Source organism: Myxocyprinus asiaticus, chromosome 16 (assembly GCF_019703515.2).
Source record: "Myxocyprinus asiaticus isolate MX2 ecotype Aquarium Trade chromosome 16, UBuf_Myxa_2, whole genome shotgun sequence".
In the NCBI taxonomy this organism is placed as follows: Eukaryota; Metazoa; Chordata; class Actinopteri; order Cypriniformes; family Catostomidae; genus Myxocyprinus; species Myxocyprinus asiaticus.
Genome location: NC_059359.1, coordinates 42,685,848 through 42,698,476, shown reverse-complemented (window position 1 = coordinate 42,698,476; position 12,629 = coordinate 42,685,848). Strand labels below are relative to the sequence as shown.

The following is a 12,629-nucleotide window of genomic DNA, read 5'->3' as shown; positions in this document are numbered from 1 at the left end:
TAGGATAATCATGAATATCCCCATGCACGTACCTCACCTTCACCCGATTATTTGCCTCCAATGCCCCGTTTTAAACCAAGCATTGATGAATGGAGTTTTGATTACAGCCTGAATCCACCAAGGCTTGGTATATACCCCCCCCCTAATACTCACCAGAATTTGGTACATCCCTGCTTGATCGGGGGTGGTCTGTGGGGTGTAGGGGATCCAGATCAAGGCCCCCACCTCCATTACCGGGCACTGCTCTCAGACATGACCTGGCTCACCGTAACTCACCAGCCCAGGCCTCCCGCCCACACTCGTGGCAGCAGACTTCTTCACCTGAGAGGAAGAGAGGGGAGAGACGGGGTTTGTTGGAGCAAAGAACCCCCCATGACTGGGTAGCCAGTCTTGGGGGAATGTTCCCCTGTTTCCAGGGAAACTGAACAGGATGGAGGGGGGGTTGAGAGAACAGGGTAGGAGACATTAGAGGGTGAAAGGGCATGTGGCGTGCCAGCCTCTGGATACGCTGTCAGATGGTCTTCCGCCATCTGTGGCACTGGACCTACTTCGGCACTGGACTCTTTGGCAACTGGGAGACGAACTGCTCCAGCACCACCAGATTGATGGCATCCTCAGCTTCGCTATCCTCCTTGACCAGCACCCACCACCGGCAGGCATCACGGAGCTGCTTTGCAAAAGCAAACGGGTGGTCAACCTTGCTCAGCGTCAAGGAGCGGAAGCGTTGGCAGTGTTTTTGTGGGCTGCGGCTGACCCGTTGCAAGATGGACTTCTTCAGCACCGAGTAGTCCAGGAGGTTATGACTGGAAGCTGTTGCGCTGCAATCTGGGCTTCCTCGGACAGCAGCGGCAGAAGATGGACCTCCCACTGTTCCGGCAGCCATTTCAGAGCTTCGGCTGTGTGCTCGAAGAGCTCAAGGTATGCCCCACGGATAATCTTGAGGCCCCATCTTGGTGAGCAACATATGGGGATGCGCTGCTGCCGGGGAACCCTTACTGCTTCCTCTCTCCCCAGATGAACGCTCAGATTTATTTTAGAGAAAGAACAAAGGTACACTTTAAGCAGAACATTTAAAAAAAAAAGAAAAAGGAAAATTAAGGAAAAAATTTGATCTCAGTGATTTCGACTGTGGCGTGATTGTTGGTGCTAGATGGGCTGGTTTGAGTATTTCTGTAACTTCTGATCTCCTGAGATTTTCACGCACAACAGTCTCTAGAATTTACTCAGAATGGTGCCAAAAACAAAAAACATCCAGTGAGCAGCAGTTCTGCGGACGGAAACACCTTGTTGATGAGAGAGGTCAACGGAGAATGACCAGACTGGTTCGAGCTGACAGAAAGGCATACGGTAACTCAGATGACCACTCTGTACAATTGTAGTGAGCAGAATAGCATCTCAGAATGCACAACACGTCGAACCTTGAGGCAGATGGGCTACAACAGCAGAAGACCACATTTGTATATATATTGTAAGACCATATTTATATATATATACTGTTCAAAATTAAGTTTAAAAGGATTTGGACACTTTCAAGTTGTCAAACATTACCTGTGTGAACTTGAGGGGAACTGGCTTCATAAAGCCACTAAAAATCACTGTGACACCAGTAACTTAAAAATCATTGCAAAAATGGTTCAGACAAGCCTTCTCTAGTATAATTTGTTTGCAGATGCCACTTGGTTTAATGTTTTGTTATGCATTGATGACATTCAAACATTTAGTGTGATTTAAGTGTCCAAAAAGTTTTGGGACCTTTAAATGTTTTTGTACTCCAGGTAACAAATCCTGTATATGGATACCTTTAATGTTTTGAGAATCCATTTAGTGTATGATCTTTGTGATTTTTTTTTTTTGTCTCTTATCTTTAGAGTTCTTGCACCGAAATGTGCAGCATGTAATCAGCCAATTCTGCCCTCTGAGGTGAGACCCATATCACACATCAAAGATTAGTTTAGTCTGTACTGTATAGGGGTACTGGATATGAAATACTCATGGGAAGTTGTCCTCAAACATGTCCTGCATTGTGACATGTTAAACCCATCTAAAATTATTTTAAACAGCTTTTTGCTAATAACTATTACACATGCAGGTTTCATGACCTATATTCAGAGACTACATGAAATGTTTGTACTTTTTTAAATATTATAAAATATATTTTGTCACACCCCAAGACCATTTAAAATGAATTAGAGATTAAAAGGCAAAAAGGTGATTAAAAATGATTTTACATATCATCTAAAATAAACACTTTCATATATATATATATATATATATATATATATATATATATATATATATATATATATATATATATATAGTATATATATTAGTATATTGAAGTCAGAAGTTTACATACACTTAGGTTGAAGTCATTAAAACAAATTTTTTACCCACTCCACAGATTTAATATTAGCAAACTATAGTTTTGGCAAGTCGTTTAAGCCATCTGCTTTGTGCATGACACAAGTAATTTTTCCAACAATTGTTTACAGACAGATTGTTTCACTTTTAATTGACTATATCACAGTTCCAATGGGTCAGAAGTTTACATACACTAAGTTAACTGTGCCTTTAAGCAGCTTGGAAAATTCCAGAAAATTATGTCAAGCTTTAGGCAATTAGCCAATTAGCTTCTGATAGGCTAATTGGAATCAATTGGAGGTGTACCTGTGGATGTATTTTATGGCCTACCTTCAAACTCCATGTCTCTTTGCTTGACATCATGGGAAAATCAAAAGAAATCAGCAAAGACCTCAGAAAAAAAATTGTGGACCTCAACAAGTCTGGTTCATCCTTTGGTGCAATTTCCAAACGCCTGAATGTTCCACGTTCATCTGTACAAACAATAGTGCGCAAGTATAAACACCATGGGACCACACAGCTATTACACCGCTCAGGAAGGAGACGCATTCTGTCTCCCAGAGATGAACGCAGTTTGGGGCAAAACGTGCAAATCAATCTTAGAACAACAGCAAAGAACCTTGTGAAGATGCTGGAGGAAACAGGTAGACAAGTATCTATATCCACAGTAAAATGAGTTCTAAAATCGACATAACCTGAAAGGTTGCTCAGCAAGGAAGAAGCCACTACTCCAAAACCCCCATAAAAAAGCCAGACTACAGTTTGCAAGTGCACATGGGGACAAAGATCTTACATTTTGGAGAAATGTCTTCTGGTTTGATGAAACGAAAATTTAACTGTTTGGCCGTAATGACCATTGATATGTTTGGAGGAAAAAGGGTGAGGCTTGCAAGCTGAAGAACACCATCCCAACCGTGAAGCATGGGGGTGGCAGCATCATGTTGTGGGGGTGCTTTGCTGCAGGAGGGACTGATGCACTTCACAAAATAGATGGCATTATGAGGAAGAAAAATTATGTGGATATATTTAAGCAACATCTAAAGACATCAGCCAGGAAGTTAAAACTCGGTCGCAAATGGGTCTTCCAAATGGACAATGACCCCAAGCATATCTCCAAAAATTGTGGGAAAATGGCTTAAGGACAACAAAGTCAAGGTATTGTATCCAATAGAAAATTTGTGGGCAGAACTGAAAAATGAATGCAGGCAGTAAAATGAATTTTATTTAAAAGTTATTTGTGTACATTTTCTTTCAATCATATCAGCAATAATTAATCAAATAATGATCAAATGATGGTGAAGAGCGTTATAACCTGGCATATATCCAGATGCGCTGCACAGTCCAGGGTTTCCACGCATCTTAGAATACCTGGAATTTTTCAATGCAGTTTTCAAGTCATGGAAAATGAGAAAAATACCTAAATGTCCTGGAAAATAGTTATTTGTCCTAGAAAATATTTTAGTGTAAAAAAACAGTTTGACTGTGCTGCTAAAAAAGTTTTTGTTACACATACAAAAACATGGTAATGATCGGGACTTGAATAGGTGTCAAATACACATTTGTATCATTTTGTCACTGTTGGCAGTTGCGTATTGTGAAACAACATCATTGGTTTACTGTCATAAACAAAGCCCTGTCACATACATTCTCTGCTCATCTGCTATCATCTCTGCTTTGCCGATGAAATAGTTTAGTGCAAGTATCGATATAGTGCAAAATATGATTTATAAAAAAAATATATTTGATGGCTGTAGAGTTAACTACAAAAACATTTGAGTTGTAAACTTTAGATAATGAGTTTTGAACTTTAGATAATGACGACAGTTGGAACGCTACTAAATAAGGCAGAAACGTGCCATCACAGTCTGTGAAAAGGGTCCATTAAACCACAGAATGCTATGATTTAAATAAATATATAATCTGCGTGTGCTGCACACTTCAAAATGAACACTTTCATATAATGCAATGTTATTTTGAAAATAAATGTAAAATAAATAAATTTTATTTAAATAAAGTTTTAATGAATTCATTTTATTAGACACCATTTTGATGATTAAACAAAACTGTTGAATACAGAAATTTGACAGGTCAGTTAAATTTATAAAAGGAGGTCACGTGTGTGCGAGAGGAATGGGAGCATGCCATCTTCAGCAAGGAATACGCAAACTTGGAGCCCAATGATGATGCCTCCTCTGATGCGTACTGCTTTGAGTTGTTGTCAATGGTTCTGGCCTTGAGCAGATCTAATGTTGGCAGGCAGTATCTGTTGCAGGACCTCTTCTTCCTGCTTCACACTGCCTCACCATGTGTCCTGTGTTTCTCACTTTGCCAACGAAACATTCTTTTGAACTGGCTCTTTTCAGTGAAACCGACTTGCAGAGCATTTGTAAATAAATAAAAAAATAACCACCCAATAACCACAATACACGTCATAACCTCTTGTGTGTTTTTTCTTAAATATTACACCTGTTTGGCACATAAAATGTCCTGAAAATGTCCTGGAAGACTGTGCCTTTGAAAGAGTGGGAACCCTGGTAGTCAAGCGCACCTTCGCCATGTTAAAGAGATGATTCAGGTGTCTGTATAATAGTAGTGGAGTGATGCTGTTCAGTCCTGCTAATATGTGTCAGATAACAGTGGTCTGCTGCATCCTCCACTATATTTTTTGTGGGTGTGTTTGCACCGTTGCCTAATCTGGATAATTCCTTTCGTGAATCGGGTGCTAAACCTGTACAAACAGCACGTGCAAATAACCAGCGCTTTTACCGGGTGCAATATTTTCTTAGTGAATTCCCCTCAAAGTCTCATGACAACTCATAATAATTTGTTCAAGATGGTGAAATCATAAGATATTGTTCAACTCCGCTCAAACGAAAAGTGACGTCTTTAATTCCCATAGAGGCCAACAAACAAAATTTCAAATCGATACAATATATGTTTTAAAATGTTAGCTAGGTTCCTATCCAACACTTTATTTTAAGAAAAGAAACATCTGTGAAATAATTTGGTTTTTATACTATATTTATTTATGCAATACAAAGGAGTTAAACTTGGGACAAATTATGATAACATAATTTGTTAATTCTTTATTTTTCTCTATGTGTGTAAAAGTTTTATATTTTTGTATGAGCCAGCTCATAAGAGTTCTTACAATTTCGCCATCTCATACTTTTATTACAACTTGTCATGAGACCGAGCTGGTTTATTGAAACTACAAGGGGTATTTTGTTAAGCTGCATTTTTAGCATGTGATATTATTGAATCAGCTTTCTGTGTATTAGAGACACACGTCACAGTCAAACAACACTGCCAGCAATACTAATCAGCTCTTGTCATCATGTTGTTTCGTTGTTTGTTATAAGACAATTAACCAAATAGAACAAGGGCTCTTTCTACTACTAAGTATACCGGTACTTTTAGAAGGAAAAATCACATGAACTGTCCAGAACATTGAGGTCATCACAGAACAGTTTAACCCTTCTTTAGACCTGTTGAAGATGAGTTGTTAGCACTGATAAAAAGAGTGATTACTGTTGAACTGAGGCATGCGTAATTTATTAAACCAAGACAAAACTCTCTCGGTGTGCACAATTTTTAGGTCGAGCCCCCAACTGTCTATAATTAGAGATGACCTGAGAGGAATGCTGCACTCCATCACGATCAAGAGAGGGTTTACTTCAGAGCAACAGCACAGTTTATCCTGCACCTGTATAGAGTTGCTTATTAGAAACTCCACAGGAATTTCATGCCCTCCTCTCAGATCACAGCTGAGTGTAACATTAACACTCTTCAAAGCTGTATGGCAGGGCTTTCAAACTCTTTTTTTGGTCTTGGGCCAGGTTGGAAAAAATTTCACCTTGTGCAAAATATTTTACATTGTTAAACCTTGGTGTATCTATGTTCAGTGGATAATCAATAAATGCTCTTCTGAATTAATAAGTCCAGAGGCAACTGTATGCTGTTTTAATAACTCAAGTGGGTAAAACAATGTACCCAACAATATAAAGGGTTTGTTGATAAACAAGGTTGCCAGAGATAATGATAAAATGTGAAATCTTTAAAAATATCTAGTTTAAAAACACACGCTCCAAGTTCGTAGGAATGTCATTTTTGTGTGCATGTTGGTTTCATACATTTTTGAATAAAAAACATGTTCTACAAATTTTTTTCTTTTTTAAACTTAAATGATTTTAAAGCTACACTATATAAAAAAATTTTGTTTAAAAATTAACAAATTGCCATGTGTTCAAAACAATGTCCTTGCCTTACCCCGATTCACTGTGGTAAGCCTATAAAAATGATTTGTATTTTGAGCTGTCAGGTCGGATTTGGTGCGAAATCTCTGGCTTATGACGTACATCCTTGCGTCATTACTGTCACGAATCCAACTGACCCTCCTGCCACATACACACAACCCTCCCTCTCTCCTGAATACTGATCACCTTCACCTGCCTCTCATCACCACGTCAATCAGCTCCTCTACTTAAACCCCATTCTCCCATCACTCATCTGGTCTCAACTCAGAATACAGAGTAACTTATCTGCGACCTCTCCTCGATTCCTCTCCACCGTAACTCCAACGATCTCTCCAAGCCTCCACTCCCACGTCTACCTTCCACTGTGTGTTTGTCACCCCAAGGATTATCACTACCTGCATCAACACGAACCATCATCAGGTTTCAGTTCATCACATCTGCACAGATCTGCTTCTTCACCACTCACCTGTTTTCACTGTTTGTGTTGTGTGTGTCAGTAAACACCTACCTTCGGGTTCAACATCAAGTCTGGGTTTCTGTGACCATTACGTCATGTCCATAAACACAGGAAAGAAGTGCCGGCTTTCTCATGTTCCTGCTGCGGACGCTGATCAGTTCAGTCAGTCACACTCACATCGCAACAGTCTGGATAAATGTTTATCTGTTATCCGTTTGGTGATGTTTACCTGCTATAGTGCTTGGATATGTTGTCTGGTAGGGTTGTTGAAGCTAATATTGCTTGTCATGCTTGTATGAATTGAAGAATACTCGTGAGTTAACCAATCGCGATGTATCTATGCTGTCGGGAGTTACTGTTACACGTTTACTAATATTTATGACTTCTGAAATTGACAACTGTTATATTGCATTTAAGCATAATTTTCATGTTTTAAAGTATGTTATACCCATCATTATTGAATCCTCGTTAATGTTTTTAACTGTAGTTTACTGTGTGTGCATTCATAGACATACTATTTTATTATTACGGTTCACTTGCATTATAAACTGAGGCTGTACAATATGAAGTCTTTCACTGAACTCGTATCAGCCATATCACGAGTATCACCTTTTAAATGGATACGTTTAGTACAATACAAACCTTAATAGTAGATCAAACACTTGAAAAATTATATTAAAATATACTGGTAGTGATTGAGTCCCCTGTTCTTTATACTAGCTCCGCGAGTACTGACGCTGACTACCACCCCTGGAGTCGTGAGTTCGAGTCCAGGGTGTGCTGAGTGACTCCAGCCAGGTCTCCTAAGCAACCAAATTAGCCCGATTGCTAGGGAGGGTAGAGTCACATGGGGTAACCTCATAGGTCACGATTGGTGGTTCTCGCTCTCAATGGGGCACATGGTAAGTTGTGCATGGATCACCCCTGCATGCTGGGGGTCTCCACGGTGTCATGCACAACGAGCCACGTGATAAGATGCGTGGATTGACTGTCTCAGAAGTGGAGGCAACTGAGACTTATCCTCCACCACCCAGATTGAGGTGAGTAACCATGCAAAAAAGAGCGCTATAAGTGTAAAATTAATTCATTCAAAATATGTGAAATACGATTGTTTCTTTATCAAAGCAAGTAATATTTCAGTTTGAAATGTTTAATCGTATAACATATCAACATGAAAATAGCACGTTATGACTCCGGCTCTGAATATCTTCAGTCATGATCACACACAGGCAATAAGCTCAAATCATGAGATTCATCCGCCAGAGCAGTAGTACCGAAACTCGAATAACATTTAGTGTTCTTCCGCAAATTGCTTACAATTTAAGTTTCAACCACAGATGGCGTTGGAGAGCACAGTTACGTAGTGCAGCTTTAAAAAATTGCACCTGGTGTAACTATTAGGTAACCGGTATTAAAATACTTTCCGTGCACCTTGAATACTCATGAGTGTACGCAACTTACTCGTTCATTTCAAAAACAGTTTTCAAATATATTTTTAATGGTAAAAAACATTTTCTACAAATATCTTGAATTTTCATGAATTTCAACGTTACTTATTTCATATTCCATTTTTTGTTTTTTACCGTCTCCTGACGGTGACACCACTTAGACATTTTTTACTAAACCCCCATAAAAAAATTCTAAATGACTTTGAACTCAGAAATTAAAAACATGTTCATAATAGTAGAAGTGTATTCAAGTCATTGTTTTGTGTGAATTGCATTTAAATGCATTTTTCTTTTTTTCGTCCACTTAATTGATCCACCAGAGTACTTTTTGTTAGGGAAGCCTGTTTATGTTTTATGGTCTGATTCCAATTTTAATCATATAACAATATTGACAAGAAAAGGGAAAAAAAACTCTTCGCTGGGTAGCTTTAGTAAAATTCTTGATAAAGGACCAATTTCAATAGTTGTAGTTTGAGTGTAGGCAGTTGATGAAACGGTTACTCCTGCTTTTTAGCCATCTGAGCAGAGAGAGATTTTTATTTCACTGTGTTTTATACCAGTGTTTATACCACAGCCATGTCATTGATTGTGTTGTGAAAAGCCACTTTAAAAAGGCTGGGCCTCTGCCATGTGTACGAGTGTTTTTCCAGATGTGTGTCCCCTTCTAACTGGTTGTTTACCCTTCTTAGGGGTCAGATGAAACCATTCGTGTGGTCTCCATGGACAAGGACTACCACGTAGAGTGCTATCATTGTGAGGTAAGTTAAACTTGCACTCAGTAATTTCATATTTATGTTGTGTTCACACCTAACAGCAAAGATGCAGCATCATGCAAAAGCTTCAAAACATTAGCTTCATTGTGGTTGTGAACATTTCCAGTTTTCTTTATGTGATCAGAATGATATTTAGGCTAGCTAAACATTCCTGAAAATGTGAACACTTCATTTGCTAACAACTTTATCAGTTTTCACTCTCAGAAATAAATACAAAGAAATCTAAAGGACATACCAACAATGTTGCACTAAGAAAAATGTTGTCTCATACAATATGAAAGCTTTCACTGGGTACTAATAACATCATAAGGATGTTGTATTAAATGAATGTTCCAGGTTTAATACAAGTTTAGCTGAATCAAGGTACCTGCAATGGAAGTGAGTGGAGCCAGTCTATAAACATTAAAATACATTAAGGTATAGCCACAAGACAAAAACATTGTTCATGTTAACAAGACTCTAGTGTGATAAAATCTCTGTTCTACATGAATTTAGTGTGATAAAATTGCTTATGGGTTTTACAGGCATCTAATGTAATGTCATTCTCAGTAGTTAGTGCGAAGAAAAGAAGTCTCTGTTGTTGTAAAAATATCATCATTGCCCTTCGGGCCGAAGTACTGGAATGCCTTGACATGTGACATTAACAAACAGAGGAGTATTACCTTAAATGTCTTGTGATTATGTGAAACTTTTCCCTCCAGGACTGTCATATAGAGCTGAATGATGAGGAGGGTCACCGCTGCTATCCTCTGGAAGGACGTCTGCTCTGTCACGCATGTCACCTCAAACACATGGAGCCTGCCTCCCCTCAGTCTACAGCGAACAGCTACCACTGTCAGTTTTAAACATCTGCCACCCCCTTGTGGCTGTTCAGAGACATCAGCTTTGCCAAAGCTACTGGACAATTACACAACTAAAAAGTCACAGCTGAAGTGGAGATACATTATTATTTCATATTGTTTTATTTCTGAATTATTTAGAACATTACTGACTATTAATATTTTATTAGATTGAATTAAAAATGAAAGTAATTTAGCTTGTATGATACAAATGCTGTACACAATGAGCCACTGGCTTATGAAAAACTATTGCTACAGATTTTTGTAAATCGGACAACTGTTACTGTTTCGATTACAAACATTTTTTAATATGAATTTATGCTTGAATGGCACCTAAAGTGTGATATGATCTTACCGGCCATTAAACTGTGTTTGGCTTTATTTTTATATAATGACAAAGCAATACCTTTTTTAATCATTTTAAAAAACTATATTTAAGTACACTTTTAAACTTAGAATGAATTTTTAGTCACATTTGGTACTTGGCAAGTGTTAATTAATTTTAGACACTGCTAACAAGTCATACAAGTTTCAACTATTTTTCTGAGATCCTTTGAAATCTTGTTTTTATCAGTGCATTGCACTGTCTATTGGACAGAATTCTGGGAAGCCTGCACCCTATATTGTTCCGGATATATATATATATGAAAACAGCGTTTTTGAAATAATCTCTGTCCACACTGCCGTTTTCAGCCGTTTTCCAAAAGTTGCTCGTCTGCACTGAACTGTCTGAAAACGCTTAAATCCTTTACTGTGCATGCGGGAAATAAAATGGAAGAAGCATGGCCCTGCGTCATTTCCATGTACGGTCTGAAATGCAATTGTCCTCGTTCCGTCACCGGACAGCAATTCCGAGTAAACTTCCTGTCGCTTTTGAAGGAATGTAATGTGAAGGTTGTACAAAGTAACAATGCTTTATCTTTAATAATATTATCAAAGTGAATGACAGGTACAACAATGCTGCTACAACATGTGCCTCCATCTTGATTGTTTTGGGTTGAATGGATCACTTGGCTGTCACTTGACAACAAATATGTCATCGTTTTTGAATATCTCAGTTTTCCCTGTCCACACTACAATGTGAAGATGCTGTTTAATAATTTATCCACTTAGGAGAGCGTTTTCGAAAAGCTCAGTTTTCACTGAATAAAAACACCGTCTCGGTGTGGACGGAAGGTCAAAACGTAGCGAAATTAATGTGTTTTCAAATGAAAACGTGTTAGTGTGGACATAGCCTAACTGATTGGAACACAATACACCAATTACTCTTAATTCAAGAGGCCATTATCCTAAAGGTTCACATACTTTTACTATTAATAATAACGAGTGCGTTTACATGCACAATCTTACATAGATTATGCTTAAAAAGCCAACAACGTGTATGGTCAAACGGTTTTTCTTTATCGGTGTAAGGTAGCACAACCCAGTCGGCACACACAGATTTTTGCCCATTACCCTGATTTTTAGTGGCATGTAAACACCTTTACCAGCTTTCTAACCAGCTTTTTCAGTGTGCGCAATGTGCACTGTTTACGTTTTGACATCAAAAGCGGAGAAAAACCGGATGATTTCAAACATGTGAATTTGTGTTTACATGTTGATTTTCTTGCATTGAATGATTTTTTAATCATCTAATTTTTGATAGTTATTATCAGCATTTTGCTGTGCATGTAAATGTAACTTTTGTACCATTTGCTCAAAAACGAATGTTGTGTTGTTTGCTAAGTTGGTGGATGAATTAGATCACAATAGCCATTCTTGCTGAAATGAGATAATTTCAATAAGTTTCAAAACTTTTTCCACTTAACAGCAGATAATGGTGAACCGATCTTCAAGCCAAATGTTACTCCTGCATCGCTCACATGGGAAAGACCTAATAAATCATTTATACCCGTTTTCACGGGTTAAGCAGGTGATAACTGTTGATTGTGTGCATTGGTTTATGTACATTCTCAGATGTATTCATCTTCAGTATTACTTGTTTATCTATCTGCTTAAAAAGTAGAATGTGATGAGCTTATTTCACATTTTGTGTTATGCCAATGATTTCTTAAATAAAACTGAAAATATTTGTATTAAGGGTTAATACACCTGAAACACACCACTTTTCCAAATAACTGTACATTTTCTGTCACCTCAGAACCAGTCAATACATGAATCTAAGACCCCAGCCTACTTGTAATGTTTTCAGGCCTCTTTATGACCACATTTACATGCACATTTTCTGATTAAGGTCCATATTCTGCTTAAGCCCTTTTTCTAGTCAATGTTTACATGCTCCACAGCTATTGAAATATTCATGTATGTATCCAGCATATTCTGAATACACTCAGACATACTCATACATACACTCTTTTCCTGCTACTGTCTTCTGGAAATACTGGAGATTCTCGCTCTTGCCCTTAAGTACTCTGAATTTAAGTTGTTTTGGACAGTAACTTAATTCATTCTTATTAATGACCTTAAAAATAACCAAGAGTGTGACGTCTTAAAAA

General features: G+C 38.1%; 1 protein-coding gene across 1 annotated transcript in view; it reads left to right on the top strand.

Annotated features, from left to right (window-relative positions):
- The window catches only part of LOC127454387 (LIM domain-containing protein 1-like), a 67,118-nt gene extending 54,909 nt beyond the window's left edge, over nucleotides 1–12,209 (top strand). Inside the window, exons 6-8 of the mRNA XM_051721567.1 lie at nucleotides 1,869–1,920; nucleotides 9,212–9,280; nucleotides 9,997–12,209. Of these exons, the coding sequence (XP_051577527.1) occupies nucleotides 1,869–1,920; nucleotides 9,212–9,280; nucleotides 9,997–10,140 (265 nt within the window). The 3' untranslated portion in view covers nucleotides 10,141–12,209. The remainder of the gene's footprint in view (nucleotides 1–1,868; nucleotides 1,921–9,211; nucleotides 9,281–9,996) is intronic.
- The last annotated feature ends 420 nt before the right edge of the window (nucleotides 12,210–12,629 follow it).